The sequence below is a fragment of the Schistocerca gregaria genome, chromosome 7, assembly GCF_023897955.1.
Source record: "Schistocerca gregaria isolate iqSchGreg1 chromosome 7, iqSchGreg1.2, whole genome shotgun sequence".
Classification (NCBI taxonomy): Eukaryota; Metazoa; Arthropoda; class Insecta; order Orthoptera; family Acrididae; genus Schistocerca; species Schistocerca gregaria.
In genome coordinates, this window is record NC_064926.1 from 47,882,740 (window position 1) to 47,908,443 (window position 25,704).

At 42.0% G+C, this 25,704-nt stretch overlaps 2 protein-coding genes across 2 annotated transcripts in view; one reads left to right on the forward strand and one right to left on the reverse strand.

Moving 5' to 3' along the window:
• The window catches only part of LOC126281840 (cytosolic beta-glucosidase-like), a 62,420-nt gene extending 49,323 nt beyond the window's left edge, over positions 1–13,097 (forward strand). Inside the window, exons 7-9 of the mRNA XM_049981091.1 lie at positions 5,074–5,211; positions 11,759–11,865; positions 12,959–13,097. Of these exons, the coding sequence (XP_049837048.1) occupies positions 5,074–5,211; positions 11,759–11,865; positions 12,959–13,097 (384 nt within the window). The remainder of the gene's footprint in view (positions 1–5,073; positions 5,212–11,758; positions 11,866–12,958) is intronic.
• Positions 13,098–22,345: 9,248 nt separating this feature from the next.
• LOC126281890 (myrosinase 1-like) overlaps positions 22,346–25,704 on the reverse strand; it is a 50,128-nt gene continuing 46,769 nt past the window's right edge. The window contains exon 11 of the mRNA XM_049981205.1: positions 22,346–22,552. Coding sequence (XP_049837162.1) covers positions 22,414–22,552 — 139 coding nt within the window. The 3' untranslated portion in view covers positions 22,346–22,413. The remainder of the gene's footprint in view (positions 22,553–25,704) is intronic.

The following is a 25,704-nucleotide window of genomic DNA, read 5'->3' on the forward strand; positions in this document are numbered from 1 at the left end:
GTATTGACAGTCGATGTTATGACTGTGGATCGCTGTTCGATCACAGAAGGTTTCAGTAGTGGCCGAGCGCCTGGCAAACGCTTGGAGCCTAGCTTGAGCAGTAGTTGCACTCTTAGACAGCAATTTGAGGACAAATCAACGATTAGGTGATTAGCAACTGCAACCATAATAAACACTGACGAGACAGCAGACTCAAATGCTAGATAATAACAAACAGCAGTTTCAATACACGCAAAATTCGAGGTCGTACAGCAATGCTAAAACATCACAAATACACTCCTGGAAATTGATAAGAACACCGTGAATTCATTGTCCCAGGAAGGGGAAACTTTATTGACACATTCCTGGGGTCAGATACATCACATGATCACACTGACAGAACCACAGGCACATAGACACAGGCAACAGAGCATGCACAATGTCGGCACTAGTACAGTGTACATCCACCTTTCGCAGCAATGCAGGCTGCTATTCTCCCATGGAGACGATCGTAGAGATGCTGGATGTAGTCCTGTGGAACGGCTTGCCATGCCATTTCCACCTGGCGCCTCAGTTGGACCAGCGTTCGTGCTGGACGTGCACACCGCTTGAGACGACGCTTCATCCAGTCCCAAACATGCTCAATGGGGGACAGATCCGGAGATCTTGCTGGCCAGGGTAGTTGACTTACACCTTCTAGAGCACGTTGGGTGGCACGGGATACATGCGGACGTGCATTGTCCTGTTGGAACAGCAAGTTCCCTTGCCGGTCTAGGAATGGTAGAACGATGGGTTCGATGACGGTTTGGATGTACCGTGCACTATTCAGTGTCCCCTCGACGATCACCAGAGGTGTACGGCCAGTGTAGGAGATCGCTCCCCACACCATGATGCCAGGTGTGGGCCCTGTGTGCCTCGGTCGTATGCAGTCCTGATTGTGGCGCTCACCTGCACGGCGCCAAACACGCATACGACCATCATTGGCACCAAGGCAGAAGCGACTCTCATCCCTGAAGACGACACGTCTCCATTCGTCCCTCCATTCACGCCTGTCGCGACACCACTGGAGGCGGGCTGCACGATGTTGGGGCGTGAGCGGAAGACGGCCTAAAGGTGTGCGGGACCGTAGCCCAGCTTCATGGAGACGGTTGCGAATGGTCCTCGCCGATACCCCAGGAGCAACAGTGTCCCTAATTTGCTGGGAAGTGGCGGTGCGGTCCCCTACGGCACTGCGTAGGATCCTACGGTCTTGGCGTGCATCCGTGCGTCGCTGCGGTCCGGCCCCAGGTCGACGGGCACGTGCACCTTCCGCCGACCACTGGCGACAACATCGATGTACTGTGGAGACCTCACGCCCCACGTGTTGAGCAATTCGGCGGTACGTCCACCCGGCCTCCCGCATGCCCACTATAAGCCCTCGCTCAAAGTCCGTCAACTGCACATACGGTTCACGTCCACGCTGTCGGGCATGCTACCAGTGTTAAAGACTGCGATGGAGCTCCGTATGCCACGGCAAACTGGCTGACACTGACGGCGGCGGTGCACAAATGCTGCGCAGCTAGCGCCATTCGACGGCCAACACCACGTTTCCTGGTGTGTCCGCTGTGCCGTGCGTGTGATCATTGCTTGTACAGCCCTCTCGCAGTGTTCGGAGCAAGTATGGTGGGTCTGATACACCGGTGTCAATGTGTTCTTTTTTCTATTTCCAGGAGTGTAGATACACCGAAATATCCAAATGATGCCGACATGCGCTATCTATCAACAACGACGAGACTAGCAGAATACAGCGACAACACGTGTTATCTTCCTATCGTCCAAAACAAGACACCAAAATTATTTCAATACGACACCTGTTTATATTATGCCAAGCTAAATCGTAAATCCAGCTCACAATTGTCCTCATATGCAACGACTTCCTTCCAACGCAAAACAATCTCTTTGGGACCGCCTCGTTTTAACAATTTTTAACATTCATCTCAAATATGAAGTGAGTGCAAAGACCGATTCATATTAAACTCGTATTTGGACAACGTTTATACCGGGATGAAGATAACTGAAGCGATAATTCTCTTTCTTTATGTGTAGTCTAACGTTGATACGTAAGTAATGATACGTAATATATTCCACAGATTAACAACTACAGCTTTGTGAGTATGATCGCAAACTTCTCGTAACTACTTCCAATAATTTCAGTTCTGATTATCAGTCACTTGGAATGTTTCTTATGTAAATGTAGTCTTGTTAGCTTTTATTAGTATCGGACTTGAAACCGTAATACCAACTCTTTGCTTTCGTCGTTTTGTAAGAGTTTCTACAGATTCACATTTACGTAATAATACTGTTTTCAGAGATTATTCATCACTCAGTTTCAACCAAAATAAGTTTCCCTTGTACTCTGAAATTAAATATCCTTCAAACACGTCACTTTTAGGGTGACACTTGAATTTGCAATTACAACACAATGAATTACATGCAATAGCTACCAAGTAACCACACGCAAAGGTTTGTTTTGACCCAAGAAAACTCGACTTTCTTTGGGCTAGGATCTCAATACAAGTTCAGATCTCGTAAGTGATAGAGTGCCAGCAAAGACTACCCCCCCCCCCCCAAATACAGAACCGGAAATTCAAGAACAAATAAAAATATAAACAAAGAACCAAGACGGTACCGCCTCTTTTGTATTAAGCTTAATTAACAAGTCAAACAAAACTGAGCCTCTTCAGGCGTTAGCACAACGCAACCCGATAAAGTTCCCTAAATTAAATATGGCCACTCATCACTTCTACTAACCAAGTTTTTATATAGTTAGATGTTGCTTGTAAATGGTTCCTTTCTATTCCCGTCGGTTACCAACACAACCTATTGGTGCGATCTCTCATATCCAGGTGAAACTGTTCGAATATACACGAGCCAATTCTAGATCCGCTGTACGATCGTGGCATCCAAATAACAACAGGGAAAAATGTGTTCGTGGCTTTCCCTTCTCGATACACATCAGTTACTACCAAACCACTCCCAAAAGCAGCTAGCAAGCCAGTTACCTCCGGGCACCGGGCAGGATATCGGGTTCTACCGATTCAATAAAAATCATCAAATGCAAATCTCTCTCTCTCTAACACGGCTTACGCTTTAACTATCACAGCAAAATAACCACTCTTTCCTTCTGATCTGTCCACAGGACGACAACCAATCGACCACGCAAAAACACAATTTCGGAAACCAGTGTCTAATCTGCGACTACTTCAAAATTCCGGAACCTACATATGGTCCGTAGCTCGGCCTTGGGAGGAAAACTACAGTTGCAGCTACGTCTATCAATAGGGGTCTAAATGACAAAGTTGACACACTGTATCCTTAAACTGTAGAAAATTCTACACTGACTTCACCAGCCAAACTCCTTCACCTCTCCCAAGCCATAAACAGCAATTGCGGTGCCTCTATACAATACTCAGTGGGCCGGTACTATATCCGATCTTGACCTACCCCGAGATTAACTTTATCGTTAAGAGGTCTTATGAGGAACTAACTATTTTATGATGTCATACAATGGGAACCATTTACATAAACAAGCACGCAACGCTACATCAATTTTTGACGGTTAAATTATTATCCCTTTTGGCCGTCGGGTAACGTAGATAGCGGCCGGTTGCGTCGCGTCACGGATGCAGCTTCTCTGGAATCAGCGATGGCGAGTTGATTTCTCTGCGTCACGCTCGGGTCATCTAGAACATGTTTTATCGCCTTTTAATAGTCATATACATATGATTATTGCATTCATCAGGTGTTTTTGGCCATTTACCGGATCGGATGCTCGGCAATTGCAATGGCGTAAGAAATCCGTGCTTTTGGCACAGCACAATGTATTTCAGAATTATAAATTATCGGCAGGTGACAGACAATTGATATTTTTGTAAGTGAAATACAAGGGTAATGGAGTAGATAGACACAGATCACTTTTGTTTTCATGAAAAGTCCTGAAATCCATCACCTTGAATGTCTCTAATTTTTTTCTCATGCTGGTGCCCTCCATCGAATAAGTCACAGAGGTGAGTTAAACTAAACCCCGTCCGAACAGGTCTTGGAAGGCCCAACGACCGACCGGCCGCCAAGTCATCCTGAGCCCATAATCGTCACTGGATGCTCATGTGGAGGAGCATGTGGTCAGCACACCGCTCTTCCGGTCGTATGTCAGTTTCGGAGATCGGAGCCGCTACTTCTCAATCAAGTAGCTCCTCAGCTTGGGTCACAAGGGCTGAGTGTTCCCTCCTTGCCATCAGTGCTCGGCAGACTGGATGGTCACCCATCCAAGTGCTATCCCAGCTCAACAATGCTTAACTTCGGTGATGCGACGGGATTTGCTGTTACCACTGCGGTAAGGCTTTTTCACAGAGGTGACATGCCCAACTGAAAATCGGTTTACCCTTTTTAAGCCATCCATACAATTCCTTGTTGCATCATACATAGCTAGTCGTCGTGTAAACAAAAGGTATCTTGCAGTAATATTGACTTCTCTAATATCCTCACCGGCCTCTCTTCCATGGAACAAAATATTTCCATCGATATTGGTTACATCCAGTTCCCACACCACCACGCACACATGTTTCTGATTCGAATAATTGAAATAATTTAAAAATACTTGTGTCCCTCCATTCTGATCAAGGTTTTAGGATATTTTCTCTGAGTCGTCAAGTAAATACGGGAACTGGAAATCCTGCCCCACATCCAACCTGCTGGTATATTTGACTGAAAAGAAATAAGTTTTCTCTCCAATAGAGAGCTCAGCTTTCAAGAGTGGCAGTAGCAGATTTACTGAGCCAATAAAATCTTCTCGGCTTACAACCTGCGTCACTTTGAGTAAAACACTCGAGTTTTCATAGCTGTCAGCTGTCTCCCCCATCGTCATGAGGAGTAAAACAGACACTGGTGACGATGGCTCAGACACCCGAATATAGCTCGTAACTTTTAATCGAAGTGACGCTGGTTGTGAGCCGAGAAGACGTTTTGATCAGGTACACCACTGCGGAACGCTCCGAGGATACAGGTTTTCTGGACATTGACATTTGGATTATGCTTTTCGTATTTATTATGTTTCAGGTCATTCCGTGGGGCTTGCGCAGCCTGCTGAACTGGATCAACAACGAATACGACGTCAGAGGAGGGATCTTTGTAACAGGGAACGGTTTTTCAGACGCAGGAGAGCTAGAGGACAGTGGTCGGCAGGAGTACTACAGGGTAAGCGTGAAGGAGAAAAATACCATTATCAGTGCTGTGGGTGAGTAGAGAGATTGTGCACTGAGACACTTCATTCGTTGTGACAACGCAGTGTTCACTGGTAAAGAGGAGACGTAGGGATTTCTGTATTGTACATGCAGATTTAATGTTAACATGTGGAACGACATTCACTGTGAACAGGTAGGTGCTTAAGAGCTCATCAGTCCCGCATATTAAACATAACGATAAGGGTTGTTTTCTGTTTTCTCATTATTTAGGAAAGTTTACGGATATCTCAATATAGCGAGTGAAAAGAAGGGTGGATAGACACAGATGTCATTAGACGGTCGGCCAATTCCACAGGAGAAATATGTGTTTTTGGAACTATGGAGATATACAGCCGAAATTATTTAATGAAGTGACATTAATCGTAAATCAAGAGTAACAGATATGAGACTGAATCTAGCTCCTTCAGTATAACAGTATATTAAATTAACATGCTCGCCATATCATCTAGTATGTGTCCATGTACGTACGTCATTTAACAGTGTTAAAGGCGATTTAAGCTGGTGTAGCTGTGGGTGTTCTAAAACTATATATATAGTCCCGCAACGGGCTATCAACAGTATTCGCGGTGTCAGTTCATGAATTTAGACTCTGCCAAACAGTCTATGAATCACGAATCTAGCATCCTAGGACGTACTCGTGTCTTCGTCAATGAAATGTTTCATTTCCAGAACGAATTTTTCCAGGAGAACTTCTGTGAAGGTTAGATATGACATACGGCTGACATACGGCGCAAATGAAGCTGTGACGACGGGTCGTGAGTCGTGCTAGGGTAGCTCAGTCAGTGCCCGCAGAAGGCAGAAGTTCCGGGTTCGGTTCCCAGTTCAACACATAGTTTTAATCTGCCAGAAACTTCGAAATTGTCGTTATTTACACGAGTGCATTCGAAAGGAACTACTATACTGTCTCATTCATAAGACACGAAACATGACTTTCACTCTTTTAAGACGAATCCGTGATAATGTTACAAACTTACAGGGATGATGGGTAAAAATTGCAATTTGAAGTAAGGGACGCTGGTCTAGAAATAATCGAGCGGAAAGTTATTAGCGAAAATCATTCTGATACCTCTGTAATTGGTACCGGCATGTTGCCGTTTCGATTGCAGTGTAGGCAGCTGACAGAGGTGGTGGTATGGACCGAAACAAGAAAAAAAAGTCTACAGCTTCATCTGCATCTACATTTAACTCCGCAAGCCACCCAACGGAGTGTAGCGGAGGGCACTTAACGTGCCACTCTCATTACCTCCCTTTCCTGTTGCAGTCGCGTACGGTTCGCGGGAAGCCTCCGTACGCCCTCGAATCTATCTAATTTTACATTCGTGATCTGCTCAGGACGTATAACTAGGGGGAAGCAACATATTCGATACCTCATCCAGAAACGTACCCTCTCGAAACCTGGACAGCAAGCTACAACGCGATGCAGAGCTCCTCTCTTGCAGAGTCCGCCACTTGAGTTTGCTAAACATCTCCGTAACGTTATGACGCTTACCAAATAACCCTGTGACGAAACGCGCCGCTCTTCTTCGGGTCTTCTCTATCTCCTCCGTCAACCCGACCTGGTTCGGATCACACGCTGAAGAGCAATATTCATGTATAGGTCGAACGAGTGTTTTGTAAGCCTCCTCCTTTGTCGCTGGACTACATTTTCTAAGGACTCGCCCAATGAATCTCAACCTGGCACCCGCCTTACCAACAATTAATTTTATATGATCATTCCACTTGAAATCGTTCCGTACGCATACTCGCAGATATTTTACAGAAGTAACTGCTACCAGTGTTTGTTCCGCTATCATATAATCATACAATAAAGGATCCTTCTTTCTATGTAATCGCAATACATTACATTTCTCTATGTTAATGGTCAGTTACCACTCCTCGCACCAAGTGCCTATCCGCTGCAGATTTTCCTGCATTTCGCTGCAATTTTCTAATGCTGCAACTTCTCCGTATACTATAGCATCACCCGTGAAAAGCCGCATGGAACTTCCGACACTATCTACTAGGTCATTTATATATATTGTGAAAAGTAATGGTCCCATAACACTATCCTGTAGCACGCCAGAAGTTACTTTAACGTCTGTAGGTCTCTCCATTGAGAACAACATGCTGTGTAAACATGGGGTATAAAATGCATACCTCAAGAGCTATGGGCACTTGTTCAGTAGAAGAGAAGCGCTGTATAGCAGATGCTCATGGCCCTTATGGTATGCTCTTTAGAGCCCATATTTGTTGAACATTTTTTTTCCTTTCTGTGATTCATACTATAACCTCTGAAAGTTACCTACCCAGAAAGAACGGTAAACATTCGGGGATATGACAGGAGCGACTATTGGAAGCAAAGTATGGAGACCAAAGTGAGTGTAGTAGAAGAGGCGTGTTTCAAAGTATCGAATGCGTCAAGTACTCACACCTAATCACAGGTGTTGTCCTTAATGAGATGGATTAACGAAACGAAAAGGAAAGTTAGTTCAGTGTTTAACATCCTGTCATTAGAAACGGAGAGCAAGCTCGCATTAAGGCAGGATCGGCAAGAAAAGTCCATGTACTTTCAAAGACAATTCATAAGTGATGCAGGAAAAACTTAAATCTGGGTGGTCGGACCGGTCTAAACCGTATTCCTCCTGAATGCGAGCGCAGTGTGAGAACCACTGCGCCTTCTCGCGTATGAAAGGAAACCAGGATGGATCGCAGTTTCTACGATTCCGATAAGATTTTCACTCAGTGGTGCATCGAGACGTCTTAAGGCATTGAGACAGCTAACTGCGTTTGCCTCAGCTTCTGTATCGTCTCCATCGAATTTGTTGTCGACGGGACATTAAACACTAGACTTCCCATTTTTTAACCAGGTTTGCGACTGGTTCCAAAATATCGGGCTGGTCGCAACTCACATCTTTGTGTCAGACGGTGAGTTGCCTACGGGAATTGGCGTAATAATATTGGGTGTGGGCCTGAGGAGGGTGATAGGATCTGTGTTGTTCGTGTTATATTGGCTTGGCAAAATCAAACCGGCTCGGAAAATATTAATAAGACTGGCTTGTAACGAAAGGAAAGGAGAACTGCCCATCACCTAAAATACTGGAAACGGTGATTTCGATGCACAAGTAGGTTTCTGCTACCTGTAACTTCATGCGCATTACCCGATTCCTCTGTACCGAGTATTTCACTGTATTACATTTGAGTAGCATGGGGTATTATCTATCAGAAACTCCCAACACATTTTGAAGAACTGATGCACAATCTCAACACTGTAGTTTGATGCGCAGTGTCTAGTGCTCGTAAAGTAAGAAGATACTTTTAACGAATTCTTAGAGTTAAGAGGTATGTCCAGGAACTTCTTAATAAATAAGTGAATTAACTGACAAATGATGAACAGCTGTGGATATTTAAAGGAATACGTAACAACGACACACACACGCTTAACAAGTTTTTCACGGGTGCGTGAGGTGTTCGGTGAGGAGAGGTCAGTTTGGAGCAGCGAAGTCTCCTGGCCACCCGGATCGCCTGATCTCTCTTCTTGTGATTTTTACCTGTGAGGCAAATTGGAGGGTCGCGTTCAGTACTCACTGTAAGAGCTGCGGCAGAACACTAGAAACGCTACTGCTGCTGTTCCATAGAGCTGCTAGGCATGTCACATAGTTCGATGAATCGAACACAGTGCAGATATTGTTATACGTTGTACATTAATATGAACACACATTATTGTGTAGGTAGGTTTTTCTCTGCACCGAACAGTCTTCCCACAAACACATCACAGAATTTATGACCACGCTCGTAACTGCACTACTAAGTGGAATACGCCTGCCGATATAAACTGTTTTGCATCCACACTCTACCACTTAACCTGCTGCATGAGGGAAAACAGCCATTAATGGATTGCTCTGGCCACACATACTTAGAGATGCTAATAAATTTAAAAACAGGCGACTTGTTATAGTTGTGATCATTAGTCCGCAAAAATATCGTAGATACTGATGTAATGTTATTCAGTGCACCGTCCTCAGTATAGAAATGTCTTCACTTGTACCGGTCACACCCTGTATTTGGGCCATTTTGTTTTGGCCGCCCTGTAGATTTTTGTTAATTGCAATTCAGGTCATTCGCAGATGATGAATTTATTTATGAAGACATTCTATCCCATAATAATTGAAGCAATGTCCCTCTAGATCAATCTGGTGGCAAAGCTACCAACTTTATCGCAATGTATAGGGACTGATGACCTTAGCAGTTAAGTCCCATAAGATTTCACACACATTTTTATCGCAATGTAGAGAAATGCAAAATTGTCCTCTTCGCAGAACGTAAAAAAAGGAGTGGTATCCTTTAACTATCGGGTTAATGAGTTACAATTGTATAAAAACACATCGTACACATAGGGTACACAGGTCAAGGCAGGAGATGACTGAGAGTGCTGAATAGAGTTGAGGCATCTCACAGAGGAACAGACTGAGATTTGACGGGCACGTTGGCGGTCTGACGATAACGCATTGTCCAAGAATATATGGAATGCAAAATGCTTAACGGGAAACAGATTGATGACAGAAGACAGGCGGGAGTGGAATACAGATGGAATAAGCAAGAAAAGTGCAAGACTGGTTCAGTTATAGGAGTAAAGGGGAAGATCATGCTGCACTGAACGAGAATCAAAATCAAGATCACGGAAGCAGGAGGAATGGGCGACTGAAGAGATATTAGGAGGGAAGAAAATGTACTGAACAAAGTCAAATAAATATTAAACAGAAGGTGGAGTGACAATAAAGGCTCAGTTGTCTTATGCAAAGCACATGGTAGGAATCGATTCATTGGTGGGATACTGTGAAACTGCAATTTGTCTCTAACGGAGACTGCATACTGAACACTTTGTATGGAACACACTAGATTACTGTTCAAGTACGTGGATCACATCAGCTCGAACTATTAGGGGTCATCGGACTGTTAGAAGCTAGTTGAGAAAGCGGAACCGAAGTACTGAAATATTTCAAGTTGCAGGCAGTCGAAGAGAGACGCGATACACAGTTTGAGGACTTGCTTCCATGATATCAAACGATTGAAAGCAAATCTGTCTTTTTAATTAACTTTTTGTGTTGATTTCAGAACTGTTTTTAGTTTTCTTCTATGACGTACAGCTTTTTCATAATGAAATGAAGTTTATTTTATCTTTAACTATAGGAATTTTATTAGGGCAGCAAGCTGAAAGCACGAAAGTACCCTGCTTTTTATGTGAGTGTGATAACTGGGAAAATGAAAAGTATTCGACTGCCAAGGTAGGGCCAAATCGGAAACATTTTGTTACTGGTGCTGCAAACACGAACCGCCAATATGCCACAAAAAAAAGGAATGCTTTCACAATTACTTGTGAAACTGGATCTGATGAAGCATATCTGATGAAGCATATCTGATGAAGCAGTTTGTAGGGGTTCTTCTATATGATAGATCCTGCTTTAAATATCTTGCTATGAAATTTCCCATCAATCAAGAAAAACTGAAAGCTGTCCTTTTGGGGTTAGCCCTCAAAGCACAGTTTGATTAAAGGCCTCAAAATTGAGGACATGATGAATATTATAGAAAAACGTGCAAAGACGTACATCAAGCCTGTTAGGCCTTTTAGGGAATATAACATCCAGATCATAAGAACAGTGTAAAAAAATGGAAAATTTCATGTATTTGGATTGTAACATGAGCGTAAAGGTCGACTTCTTGCACACACATACTGACAATTCTCCCTAAAATCTGGGAAATTATAGTGACAAGCAAGAAGACCACTTCCCCCAGGTCGTTAAGGAGATGGAGAGGAGATACCAGGGAAGACGGTATAAAAGTATGGTGGCCAATTATTCTTGGATGTTGTGAAGGGACAGTAAAGATGAAGGTTATGTGAGAAGATAAAATAAAAAGAAAATTGAGAAAGTTTGAGGATTAAATGTAGCAGAGTACCCATTACGTTGTTAAGAGAATTGTTAATTTAGTGTTTTTAATATGAGCCTATAGAAAGAAAACGATAATTGTAAAAATGAGGAATTGATTGAAATTTTAATATTTGTGTTTCTGTTACTTAAATCTTTAAAATATGAGACCTTATTTTGCGAAAGATGCTTACGTGACAGAACAAAATGAAAACTATTTTCTGAATTAGTACCAATTCTAGAATACCTATTATTTTGAAATAGTCTTAATAAATGTTAAAATTGCAGGACTGTATATTTATTGTGTGCGGAAATATTGTAACCTAAACATTAGAGTGATAATGCGTATCTGCTCGCTCTTTATCTTGGTAAGAAATGAGTCCTGTAAATTGTCGATGCTCAGACAGAAGACAATGACTTACACAAACAGTGACTGAACCAACTGTGGCAAATATCAATTTCTTTTGGGATGCCAGTCACACTCACATTCATCGCAGTTTGTATTTTGATAGTAGTAACGGTACCTTTTTAAATTTATTTATCTCTAGAATTCACTCAGCGGCTATTACACGCTATGCTAACTTGGAACATTTCGCGCAGGCTTACCTGGCGGAGATACTGAATGCCATTGATGAAGATGGTATCAACGTGATTGGGTACACAGGATGGAGCCTGCTTGATGGTTTCGAGTGGATTAGGGGATACACGTAAGTACCATAAATTAGTGCATTCTCTTCGTTTTATAGTCACTTCCGGAGTGGTGGTGTAAAAACTTTGGATTTGCTGTTAACTGCTGGCAAATATGTGAAAGCCATAACAGAACAATCTGACAGAAATGATAATTACACTTACTATCGGATCGAGGACACTGAAAAGGTGTTAGTTATGATCAAATTTTACCTGTGAATTACTACTTAGGAAATACGTATGACTGGGATAGAAACTAAATAATGCTAATTAGAATAACATATCTGAAAAGGTAGAATAAACATCAGAGTAAATTAAAGTAAACGACATAATCAGATAATTTATAATGATAAATCGATGTTGATAAATAAATTAGCGAAAGTAAGGGCCTTATCAGCGAATTTCACTGATGATAATTTCTCACACTGATGATAGTTGCTCACTCTGACGATAATTTCACTGCTTATCGGCTGAATCTTAAAGCAACAGTCCGACAAATTCCTTAATCGTTATCTTCGAGAGAAATTTTTCATATCAACGCTGTTGCTCGTTTTATTGGTCCAGTTAATTTTACTGGTAAATGTGTGTGAAGCACGAAATGTTTCCTTAGGTCTCATGTCTATATTCTGTACTGGAAGAAATGAGAAAGAAAGAGAGCAATAAAGGTAGAAAAATGTCTCAAATGAAAACATCAGGCATTAACAATGTTCTCGAAATTGAACGATGCAATGTGGTTCGATGACTGTAGCCATTCGCCAGCGCGTTTAAAATCTCCTGAATTGACATGAGCTTTTTCATTCTGCTGACAATGAACTATGAATTTCGAAGCAGTTAACGTCAACTGTAGTGAAAGACTGTACCTCCTTTTCGCGCGGATGGTTACTCACATGTACAACCGTAAAACGTATTTCTGTAGAAACTGAAACAGGTCTTATTGAGTAGTGTCTTAAAAAATCTACTGTGGTCTCTACAACAACGCTATACCTCCGACGTGATCAACTAAAACTGAAACCGCTTTTTCGTCTGTGAAAGTTTGACAGTCTCTTGAAAGTGTTTCTTGTACATACTTTAAACATTAATATGTTACGCAGTTTTTCATTTTATTTTTTTCAGGGTGAAATATGGCTTTTATCAAGTGGACTTCAGTGATCAGAATAGGACCCGAACACCGAAGGCGTCAGCAACCATGTTTCAAGAGATCGTGGCGACACGACAGCTTCCTAACCGCGCTGCAAAGCCAGCCTTCAACTAGCGTCCTTTGTGGAAGACTTAGACCGTGGAGAACTTCTCACTGAGTTAACTTCGGATACTTCTGACGATATAGAGCAGCAGAAACTTAGAAGCCTATGCTCTTTTATTTTTGTGTAAGATATGCATTCCAAGAATGACTGTCCACTAATGCAAATAAAAGTACAATGTTATAAGTTTGCTGTTCTATCTTTCACACATTTTGAAATTTAATTACGATACTGTGCTTTAATATGAAACTGGTTTCTGGTAAGCAGACGGAATCACGACAAAACTGTCATTTTGTGTCCACGGTGTTGAACAGTTTTCAGTTACTTCAGCACATACAATGATTAAACAGCGATGCATAGCTCTTTAATAAAATAACAATTATTCGGTGCTATAGCTTCAGATCTTACAGTGAACTTGAGACACTTGTTGCCTGATAGGTCATGAAATAAAAAGAAAGTGAGTGAGGCTAATATAACATTAACTGTGTGAGACCTGAGTTTCTCCTGGCGTTTTTTCTTTCGGTCATCAGTCTACTGACTGGTTTGATGCGGCCCGCCACGAATTCCTTTCCTGTGCTAACCTCTTCATCTCAGAGTAGCACTTGCAACCTACGTCCTCAATTATTTGCTTGACGTATTCCAATCTCTGTCTTCCTCTACAGTTTTTGCCCTCTACAGCTCCCTCTAGTACCATGGAAGTCATTCCCTCATGTCTTAGCAGATGTCCTATCATCCTGTCCCTTCTCCTTATCAGTGTTTTCCACATATTCCTTTCCTCTCCGATTCTGCGTAGAACCTCCCCATTCCTTATCTTATCAGTCCACAAAATTTTCAACATTCGTCTATCCTTACTGTGTAGTAAATTTTATTGTCACTGAATAGTGTTTCGTTTTTCGCCATTTAACAGCTCCATCTCTTTTCTTTAGTACATTATATTTTTAAGTTACTTATATCTGTATAGTATTTTTGTTTTTTGTTTTTTCTTTTGTCAAGAACAATGTACAGTCCAATAGCTGGTGAGCCATTAGTCACTGGCGTTATATATTCTGCCCCGACATTGTTTTCAGAACGCAAGAAGGGACAGACGATTCATGGTGAGGGTGCTGAGTAAGGAGGTAAGGAATATTATAAAATAATGTGATCAAGAACCGAGGCACGAAAGTAAACAAAGTTATATACCTGTACGATCTGTTGCACTAGGACAAGATCAGTGTTTTACGTCCCGTCGACGACGAGGTCATTAGAGACAGGCACAAGCTCGGCTTATGGAAGGATAGGGAAGGAAATCCGCCGTGCCCTATCGAAGCAACCATCCCGGCAATTTCCTGAAGCGATTTGGGGAAATCACGGAAAACCACAATCAGGATGGATGGACGCGAGTTTGAAGCGTCGTCCTCCCAAATGTGAGTCCAGTGTGTTAACCACTGTGTGTGTTCCTGGTAAACAGCGTCCGCGATCTCTAGTGTATAAGAGACTGCATGGATATGAATGTAATAAGAGATATTCTATATGTGTTATTTCCACTGCAAGCTAGAAACAGTCGAGAAATCCCCACGAATGACAATGTTGTAATTGGCTGGTCGTGACGGGAGAAACCATTTCAGCGGTTGTATACACCATATCAGATATTCTATACGTGTTATTTCCAGAAACAGTCGAGAAATCCCCACGAATGACAATGTTGTATTTGGCTGGTCGTGACTGGAGAAACCATTTCAGCGGTTGTATACACCATATCAGTACTGTTGTTGTTGTTGTTGTCTTCAGTCCTGAGACTGGTTTGATGCATCTCTCCATGCTACTCTACCCTGTGCAAGCTTCTTCATCTCCCAGTACTTACTGCAAGCTACATCCTTCTGAATCTGCTTAGTGTATTCATCTCTTGGTCTCCCTCTACGATTTTTACCCTCCACGCTGCCCTCGAATACTAAATTTGTGATCCCTTCATGACTCAGAACATGTCCTACCAACCGGTCCCTTCTTCTTGTCAAGTTGTGCCACAAACTCCTCTTCTCCCCAATTGTATCCAATACCTCCTCATTAGTTATGTGATCTAGCCATCTAATCTTCAGCATTCTTCTCTAGCACCACATTTCGAAAGCTTCTATTCTCTTCTTCTCAAAACCATTTATCGTCCATGTTTCACATCCAACATGACTACACTCCATACAAATCCTTTCAGAAACGACTTCCTGACACCCTTAAATCTATACTCGATGTTAACAAATTTCTCTTCTTCAGAAACGCGTCCTTGCCATTGCCAGTCTACATTTTATATCCTTTCTACATCGACCATCATCAGTTATTTTACTCCCCAAATAGCAAAACTCCTTTACTACATTAAGTGTCTTATTTCCTAATCTAATTCCCTCAGCATCACCCAACTTAATTCGACTGCATTCCATTATCCTAGTTTTACTTTTGTTGATGTTCATCTTTTATCCTGAGAGGTGGCATGAGCCCCCTCTCAAATTTCTATCTTAGTCTGAGTAATTCGATTTTCCTCTCTAATTGCATGTGGTGAAAAGTTGCTATTCCATCACACGCGGACTTCCCACGCAGCGTCTCTCGTCTCCCGGGTGGTCCGGTGACAGGCGGGCTCTGCTGATCTTGAAAAGGTTAAGCCGACATTGTCATAAGAGCGGCGGCGACACGCCCACAGGGGCCTGACGGAGCGGCTGGGCTAGAGATTCCGTTACTTCGCAGAAACTTAGTGAAAACACTTTCTGGCGGGCTACCAGCGAGGCGGGGGAATGACTTGTGTTCCCAGGCAGTCTTGGAGGGCAAATTCCCACGTTTTCTGCAAAATCATAACTGTGATTGGCTTACTCAGGGAATAACTCCGTGACATAGCAAAATCGGCACAGAAATTGGCGCCAAGTATCTCCATTGGTGGATAGTACTACGTCGGCAATAGAGGGGAATTTTCCGCTGGTTTTTGAGTTGCTGATTGGAACGTTTAACCACGACCACTGTCGTGGGGGCGGGAATGTTCTGTGTTCGGCTTCTACAGGTGCTCTCGGCTTTCGGTCGGAGTGGGTTACAAGACTAAGCTCTCGCTGCACTGGACACCCTGCCTTCCGTTGGGTGTCTAATATACTTTCATTTAATCGTAACTGTTTGACGAAGTTGCTGAAGCTTCGACTTCAACGTAATTTTCCGAGTACAGTTGGCAGTTGAGCGTTCTGCGTACAAGCGGCCTATGTTGTCCGTCTTGAGCAGTTTTGGCTAAAGTTGACTGTATCGTAGTTACTGTGTGACTTCGCTCGTTAAAATCAATCACTGTACCGTCAGTGATTGTGTAGCGAGCCTTCTTCGTCTCCCTCAGAGGCATATTTGTGTTGCTAGGAAGTCTTTAGTCTGGAACAACCAGACCAGGAGAATTTGTTTTGGGCCATACTCACGACATTACCATCACCACGACGGGACGTCGAAGCAACCAGCCATCGCCTCCGGTATGCCAGATCGTGTCCTTGCAGTTAAGAAGACAGCTTGGTAATGTACGTCTGCAGCACCGGCAAATCAGGGAATTTTGCTGGGTGATAATCAGAGCTCAGCAGAGCGCGCCTGTTCATCTTTTCTAACTTTGTTCTGTTTTGGGTGTTCATTGTCTGAGTTATCACTACTGTAGCAGCAATTAATGTTGGGTTGGCTGGGTGTTTCCCTTAAGATTTGAGTTGCAAGGAATTGGCTCCACATACCACTTGGTCATAAATGTCACAATGTAGTTTATGGACAACTTCACCTTCACAGCATTTATTTGAGTATCCAATTTGATGTATTGTAAATGTTTCATGTGTTTTGTTTATTATTTTGAGTTTAGTCATAATGTATGAAATTGTTATTTTGGACAGAACTTTCATTCTGTTAATCGGTAGAGTAACCCTTTCATTTCTTATTTCATTAACGAAACTTCCCTTTATCTAATTAATTTCTATCAAATTAAATTATTGCAGGTGCCAAACTCTTTTCTACTCCACTTGCAGGGTCGATTACAATCATTTCGCGTTTCTTCTTAATCCATGTGCAACAGCAAAAGTCGGAGTTAGAAAAGGGGGGGGGGGCTTAGATCATTTCCATATGAAGATTCGAGAGGAATGTAGTGTTAAATACACTGCTTGCCCCGGCACCTCGCAATCCTCCTTTCAAGACACTGTCCACTTCGTTCAACTGCTCTTCCAAGTCCTTTACTGTCTCTGACAGAATTACAATGTCATCGGCGAACCTCAAAGTTTTCATCTGCTTTCTGTACAAATTGTAAATAGCCTTTCGCTTCCTGTATTTTACCCCTGCCACCTTCAGAATTGGAAAGAGAGTAATCCAATCAACATTGTCAAAAGCTTTCTCTAAGTCTACAAATGCTAGAAACGTAGGTTTGTCTTTCCTTAATCTTTCTTCTAAGATAAGTCGTAAGGTCAGTTTTGCCTCACGTGTTCCAACATTTCTACGGAATCCAAACTGATCCTCCCCGAGGTCCGCATCTACCAGTTTTTCCATTCGTCTGTACAGAATTCGCGTTAGTATTTTGCAGCTGTGACTTATTAAACTGATAGTTTGGTAATTTTCACATCTGTCAACACCTGCTTTCTTTGGGATTGGAATTATTATATTCTTCTTGACCTTTGAGGGTATTTCGCCTCTCTCATACATCTTGCTCATCAGATGGTAGAGTTTAGTGAGGACTGGCTCTCCCAAGGCTGTCATTAGTTCTAATGAAATGTTGTCTATTTCGGGGGCCTTGTTTCGACTCAGGTCTTTCAGTGCTGTGTCAAACTCTTCACGCAGTATCATATCTCCCATTTCTTCTTCATCTACATCCTCTTCCATTTCCATAATATTGTCCTCAAGTACATCGCCCTTGTATAGACCCTCTATATACTCCTTTCACCTTTCTCCTGATAACGACGTCCTCTTGAGTAGTCCCCGCCCGGAGATCCGAATGGGGGACTATTTTACCTGCGGAGTATTTTACCCAAGATAACGCCATTATCATTTAATCATACAGTAGATCTGCATGCCTTCGGGAAAAATTACGGCTGTAGTTTCCCCTTGCTTTCAGCCGTTCGCAGTAGCAGAGCAGCAAGGCCATTTTGGTTAGTGTTACAAGTCCAGATCAGTCAATCATCCAGACTGTTGCCCCTGCAACATTAGTTTACGCAGGGTTAAACTCGTTACACGGAAACATAGACTTGGTGTATGGCGAGAACGTTTTTGTTGTTAAACAGCGCATTGCAGAAATTGTTTATGCTGGATATTTATGTGTTTTTTAAATATTGCACTGAGGCAACTGACAGACGTTAAAAGTATCTATATGTCTTTGTCATACTGGGATAAAATCGACAAAATTTTAAAGAAGTGTCCTGACATTGTAATCATAGCATGAGGATATTTGTTGTTAAACAATAAATTCAGACATTCCTTTCAGTATTTGTTAAAATACCAACTGTGGAAACGTCGCTTTCTTGGAGAGTGGGAGAAAATCGGGAGAACTGTAACAAAGAGCCCCAAAGCTGTAAACAGTGTCACATGTTAACACGTGTGCCAAAAATAGTATTGGGTGCGGTACTCTGCTGCAAACTGCGAAAAAGGAAAACAAAATTGCGAATATCAACTGAATTTGCGGCTTCTGCTGCTGCTAATGATCAACAGAGTGCCACATGTAGGCCCACTGTTAATGCGAAACATTTTTGGAAATAAATAATGGCAATTAATGACATTTGCGGGCTGTAGCTATAGCAGCTAGCCCTAAATCTGGTAAAATGTAAGTGAATGCGGATGAATAGTAAGAACAGACCTGTAATGTTCGGATGCAGGATCACCAGTGTCCATCCTGAAACAGTCAAGTCGTTTAAACGTCTGGGGGCAACGTTGCAAAGCTATATGAGGGGGAACGAGCGTGTGAACACTGTGGTAGGGAAGGAAAATGGCCGATTTCGGTTTGTTACCAGAGTTTTAGGAAAGAGTGGTTCAGCTGCAACTGAGGCTGTATCCAGGACGCTGGTGCAACCTGTTCTTGAGAACTGCTGGAGTGTTTGGGATCCGTACCTGGTCAGATTGCAGGAAGACGTCGAAGCAATTCAGAGGAAGGCTGCTAGATTTGGTACCGGGAAGTTCGAACGAAATACAAGTGTTACGGAGATGGTTCGGGAACTCAAATGGGAATCCTTGGAGGTAAGGCGGCGTTCTTTTCGGGAAACACTATTGAGCAAATTTAGAGAACCTGCGTTTGAAGATGACTGCCGAACGATTCTGCTGCTGCCAACATACACTGCGTGTAAGGACCACGAAGATAATTTACGAGAAGTCAGGGCTCATGCGAAGGCGTACAGACAATAGTTATTCCGTCGCTATGTTTGCGAGTGGAGCAGGAGGGAAATGAGAAGTAGTGGTTGCAAGGTACCCTCTGCCACGCGCCCTTCGGAGGCTTGTGTAGTATCAATGTAGGTGTAGATGTAAACAATAATTAGATCCAAAACTAAGAGCCCAAACGTGCTGTTCCTTTAAGTTGAGGTCATCAAATTAAGTTAGGACAAGTAATCGGTTTATTTACGTTAGAGTGAATATTTTGTCCCAGAACTCACATACCTCCATTATACTTTCTTGTAACATGTCGTGTTGGGATAATGATTTGATTTGTGGGTGTGAATCTACTATGATTATTTGCTTGTTTCGCTGTTCTGTACTCGGTCGTTTCATTTCTAGGTGTAAAACAGCCTGGATATCCTCGAAATTTAATGCCTATTCGGCAGCTAATTCCCCATATGCGGAGAGATACCTCCGAATATCGACGACAGCAGAGTAAACATTTGTTCGATGTCTTATTAAATAAGCCTAACCAGAATTCCCTAGAAGTGGTCTAGAATGACCTTAAACATGTGTAAAGTAGTATTTTAAACATGTTCAGGATCCCACTCGAAGTATAAATGCTTGCAAAAACATACTTGACCTCTTAGCAACAAATAATCCGGACGAAATAAGCAACATAATGACAGATACGGGAATTAGTGACCACAAGATTGTTGTAGCTAGACCGAATATCTTAACATCTAAACCAACCAAAAATAAATACAAAATCCACGTATTTAAAAAATCAGATAAAAATTCTCTTGACGCCATCGTAGGGCCTGTCTCCCCTCCTTCCAATCTGACTACGTAAGCCTAGACCAGACGTGGTTTGGATTCGGAGAAAGAGTATCGACGACAGTTGAGAGATACATTCCAAATAAATTATTAAGGGGTGGTACTGATCTTATATAGTAGACAAAACAAGCCAGGATAATATTGCAGATGCAAAACGTAAAAACCGTGCCAAATTTTTAAAAAAAGCGCAAGATCCCCGTGATTGGCTAAGTTGTACGAAAGCTCGAAATTTAGCGCGAACTTCAGTGCGAGATACTTTTAATAGTTTCCAAAACGAAACTCTGTCGTGAAATCTGGCAGAAAACACAAAGAAGTTCTGGTCATATGTAGAGTACACCAGTGGCAAGACGCGATCACTACCTTCACTGTGCGATAACAATGGTAATGTTATTGATGACAGCGCAACTGAAGCAGAGGTACAGACACGGCGTTCCGAAACTCCGTTACAAAAAAAGACGAAGTAAATGTTCCAGAGTTCGAATGAAGAACAACTGTCACCATGAGTAACCTATAAGTAGATATCCTCGGTGTAGCGAAGCAGCTTAAAACTCTTAAGGATGGCTAGGCTTCCGGTCCAGATTACATACCAGTCAGGTCCCTTTCAGAGTATACTGATACAATAGCCCCATACATAGCAATCATATACAGCCACTCGCTCGTAGAAAGATCGGTAGAAAGAGGAAAGTTGCACACGTCACACCAATACCCAAGACAGGAGGTAGGGGTTATTCGCTCAACTACAGAGCCATATCACTAACGTCGATTTGCAGTAGGATTTTGGAACATATATTGTGCTCGAACATTATGAATCACGTCGAAGAAAACGATTTATTGACAAATAGCCAACACAGATTCAGAAAAAATCGCTCTTATGAAACACAACTAACTCTTTATTCTCAAGAAGTAATTTTGTGCTATCGGCAGGGACATCAAATTGATTCAATTTTTTTTAGATTTCCAGAAGGCTTACGGCACCGTTCCTCACAAGCGACTTTTAATTAAATTGCGTGTCTATGGAGTGCCGTCTCACAATCAGTTGTCTGACAGGACTCGTGATTTCCCGTCAGAAAGCCATTGAGTAAAACAGAATTAATATCTGGCTGTCCCCAAGGAAGTGTTATAGGTCCTCTGTCGAACCTGATCAACATAAATGATTTATGAGACAGTCTGAGCAGTCCTCTTATATTGTTTGTAAGTGATGCTGTCATTTACAGTCATTTAATGTCACCAGATAATCAAAACGAATTGCAAACTGATTTAGACAAGAAGTCTGAAGTGGCAGTTGGCTGTAAGTCAAGAAGTGTGAAGTCATCCACATGAGCACTAAAAAGAAACCTCCAAATTTCAATTAGAGGATAGATATTACAAGTCTAAAAGCTAGAAACTCAACTAAATATTTAGCGATTACAATTGAGAATAACTTAAATTGGTACGATAACGTAGATAAAGTTGTGGCGAAAGCGAACCAAACACTGATATTTATTAGCAGAACACTTAGAAAATGTATCTGGGATCCGCATCAGATAGGACTGACAGAAGATATTGCAAAAGTTCAGAGCAGGGCAGTTCGTCTTTTATTTTTGCGAAATAGGGAGAGTGCTACGGATATAGTACACGAATTGGTGTGGCAGCCATTGAAACTAGGGCTTTTCTCGCTATGGCGGTATCTTCTCATGAAATTTCAATCTCCAACTTTCTCCTCAAAGTGTGAAAATATTTTTTTGGTGTCCACCTTCATATGGAGAAATGACATCATCATAAAATAAGAGAAATCAGAGCCCGCATGGAAATTTTTGAGTGTTTGTTCTTTTCCGCGCGATTCTCGAGAGCGGAACGGTAGAGAGGTAGCTTACAGGTGGTTCGATGAACCCTCCGTCAAGCACTTATTTGTGAACTGTTGAGTAATGATACATGTCGATATACATGCATAAAAAACTAGACGCCTCTAAATTATATATGAAGAGTCACTTGTTTAGGTATCATGATGCCTTCACGAGTTATCATCTCATTGTTTTTGTCATAATTTGTAATATGGATGATGCAAAGGGGACAAAGGAAAGTAAAAATTAGCTGTGACTTATTCTAATAGATTCATTATTACTGAAAGTAAGAACATAAACAATTGACAGTGTTAGCCAGAGTCATTTATTTCACCATTACAGACAGTCACGTAAAGTGGTAGCAACAAGTTCAGACAAGAGTGTAGCGGAAGTATTCCTGAGGCACCTCCCTGCTCTCGTAGATCTGCGATATGACACCTGCAGAAGCCTTCGGCGTCCTGGTTCTGTTCGGGCTGTCGAAATCCACCTCGTACAGCCCGAATTTTACTCTGGAAAGAAATAAAGTTAATAAGAACAAGCTACGACATATTCGCGAATAAGAACAGAGATCCGGGAAGTGTAGAATTCCTTTATGTCATTCTGGTTGGTGATCAGAATCTTTTTTCTCTACTTTGATACGGATTATGGTCAGTGGAGACCATTTTCAGATATTTTTAAAACATATCTTAATACGATAAAGCCAGGGTGTCATCGTCAAAAACACGACCAAAATCAGGTGAAATAAACGAAAAAATGTAACCTATACAAATGAAACGTGACGCTACAAAATATTATTTACCACAAATTTGTTAACCAGTGTGAGGAAGAGTGCATAATATAGGAAAGGCAGTTGAAGAGACGACGAGAGGAAATCCAGTCTCGACACGAGAAACAGAAAATGAAAGAGGTGAGGAGAGTCTTGATAGTGGAACCGCTGCACTGGTTTCTCTACAGATACGGTTATACGTAGACCTACTCTCTGCAAGCCGATGCACATTACATAGTGGAGGGTGCTTTGAATCAAAATTAGTGATCTTCTTTCCTATTCCACTCGTGTATTGGACAAGGGGAACGTGTCTGTCTACACTCATCTGTGCTTTACTTAAACTCTCTTTATCTTGTTCTTATCAACCCTACGCTAGATATACCATACTGTCAGCACAATGCTCACCCGATCTTCCTACAGTACCTGGTCTCTACAGTTACGCAGCAAGTTTTCTTCAGAAGTAAGTCGACTTTCTTCCAAAGTTCCCATGTAAGTTCCCTGAGCATCTCTATTATGTTTTCATATGAGGTGTACAGACTTGTTACAATCCTAAAGGCGTGTCGCTGAGTTTGTCTCCTGTCTGTAGTCTTACCTGCTTGATAACGAGTCCAAACGCTGGTTCCAAACTATAGAACTGCTCCCACAAACGAATTCATTTATAGACGAACTGCATTTCCATAGGATCCTTCCAAAAGTGTACTGTTCACATTTGGTAATACTGCTTTTACGCGCTCGTCCAAAATCACATCGTTTGATTGTAACACTCAGAAATATTTATGTAATGTGACGTACTCAAGATGTTCACTGCTGACCTTGTAATCGTCTGCTACCACGTTCTTCGTTCTTGTTCATTGCCAGATAATAACAATTTATCTGCGGTATGATGATAACGAAATTAAACTGATGATAATGCAGAGAGCTCTGATTTCGTCTAACACGAAGAGTGTATCAGACACAAGTATCAGACACAAGTCACTGCGTAGACCATTACAGACACCTGTTCGTGAAAATATATATATATGGGAAAGGATTTATAGTTTAACAGGACATGTTACCCTGGCATTACCTTTCCTCAACAGTAGTTGTCGATACCACCATTATTTTTCGAATTTTGGAAAGATCAGTGTGTCAGTTGCTTTCCTGCAAACTTTCACATAATTTTGTACACAGTATGTTATATTTCAAGCTTAAATTTATCAAAAGCAATTACTTTTTAAAAAGTTTTACCTTCGTTTTTATAATGGATAAGTTCTAGTTCAGAATGTACAGTTAAAATTATTTTTTTAGAAATATTTGAAATTACTAAATAACTGCACACCTAAAATTTCTGTTATTACTTACGCAATCCTGTACTGTTTACGGTGTTTATTTCTGGATTCATTTATGAAATAAAAATCGAAATTAAAGCTAGTAGAAATCCATTTGTTACGAAAAATTGTAAAGCCTTTGGAATATGATTGTTTCCGCAGAGTGTGAGAGTTTTAAGCATGCCTCTGATGTGATCGGACGTATTTGTGTGCGAGTAATGTAATTTTGGCTTTGTTAGTGTGAAAAATGAAAATACTGTACATGTGAGAAAATATGTTTACGGAAAAAATGCTGCAACAACAACCTTCAGATTTATTTCGTTCAAACCAACAGTGACAACCTGATGTGACATTTTCGGCCTCAAGAATCAGACCGCTAGACAAGACGAACTGGAGCCATCTCAACATGACAAGCTAAGTAAACTTGAAAGTTTATTGTAATCTTCGCTCCTCTCAAATCTTCATAAAATATTTCGATGTGGACAATAGAAGGACCTAGGAAGGAGGATGGAGATTACATAGTTACAGTATCTGATCAAAAATATCCAACAACCGTATGAAATGTGTGAGTGATCACTAGAGGTCACGATAGGGGGAACCGCCCTTATATAAGGAGCCGGGAAGCGTTGCATTGTTAACATAGAGTCAGTTACAGCCGAATTGGTCGGTCAGAAAATCCATCGGGGACATTTAAACCCTTCTGAGCTCATCAAGTCGACTATTGGTGTGTGACAATGGAGTGGAATGTGGAAGGAACCACCGGAGCTAAATCAAGGCCTGACAGACCTCTTATAATAATGGACAGGAAACGCAGACCACTCTGCAGGTTGGTTGTAAAAAAACGCATGAAATCAGCTGAAAGAATCATTAGGCAGTATAGAAGTGCTACCAGCTATCCAACTAGGAAAATGTGCGTAGGGAGTTAAAGAAAGTTGATTATAATGGTCGAGCAACAGCTTGTATGCCACGTGTCTCTGTAGTCAATGTTATGAGACGCCTGAAGTGGTGTAAAGAGTAACCCTAACGGGTCAATGCGTGACAAGAATCGAGTGATTCGGTGTGACGAATCACGCTATAAACTGGGTCCCTACGTTTGAGGACTCTTTTTGATGAATTCATGGAAAGCGCTACCTAGCATCATGCATAGTGCCATAGTGCCAACAGGTAAGTGGGGAGGAGGTGGTGGAACAGTATGGGGGTGCCTTTTGTGGCCGAGGTGTGGTTCCCTTGCTGCGCTTAAGAAAACGACAAAATGCGGAAATAAAATTCCAGAACGACGGCTGGACCAGCATGACAACCAACCCTGTCATAAAGCAGCATCTATAAGTCAGTGAGTTGCGGACAATAACATTCCTAAAACAGTCTAATCCGACTAGAGTCCCAACTTGAACCGAATTCAGCACCTTTGGGATACGTTAGAACGTCGACTTTGTTACAGAATCTGCGTCCAACACGAATACATTTTCTGGTTTCGGCTCTTGAGGAGAATAGTCTGCCATTCCTCCACAGACATCAGACATCTCATTGAATGTGTCCCCAGCTGAGTTCAAACCGACATGAAGACGCAGGGTGGACACACCCCACATTA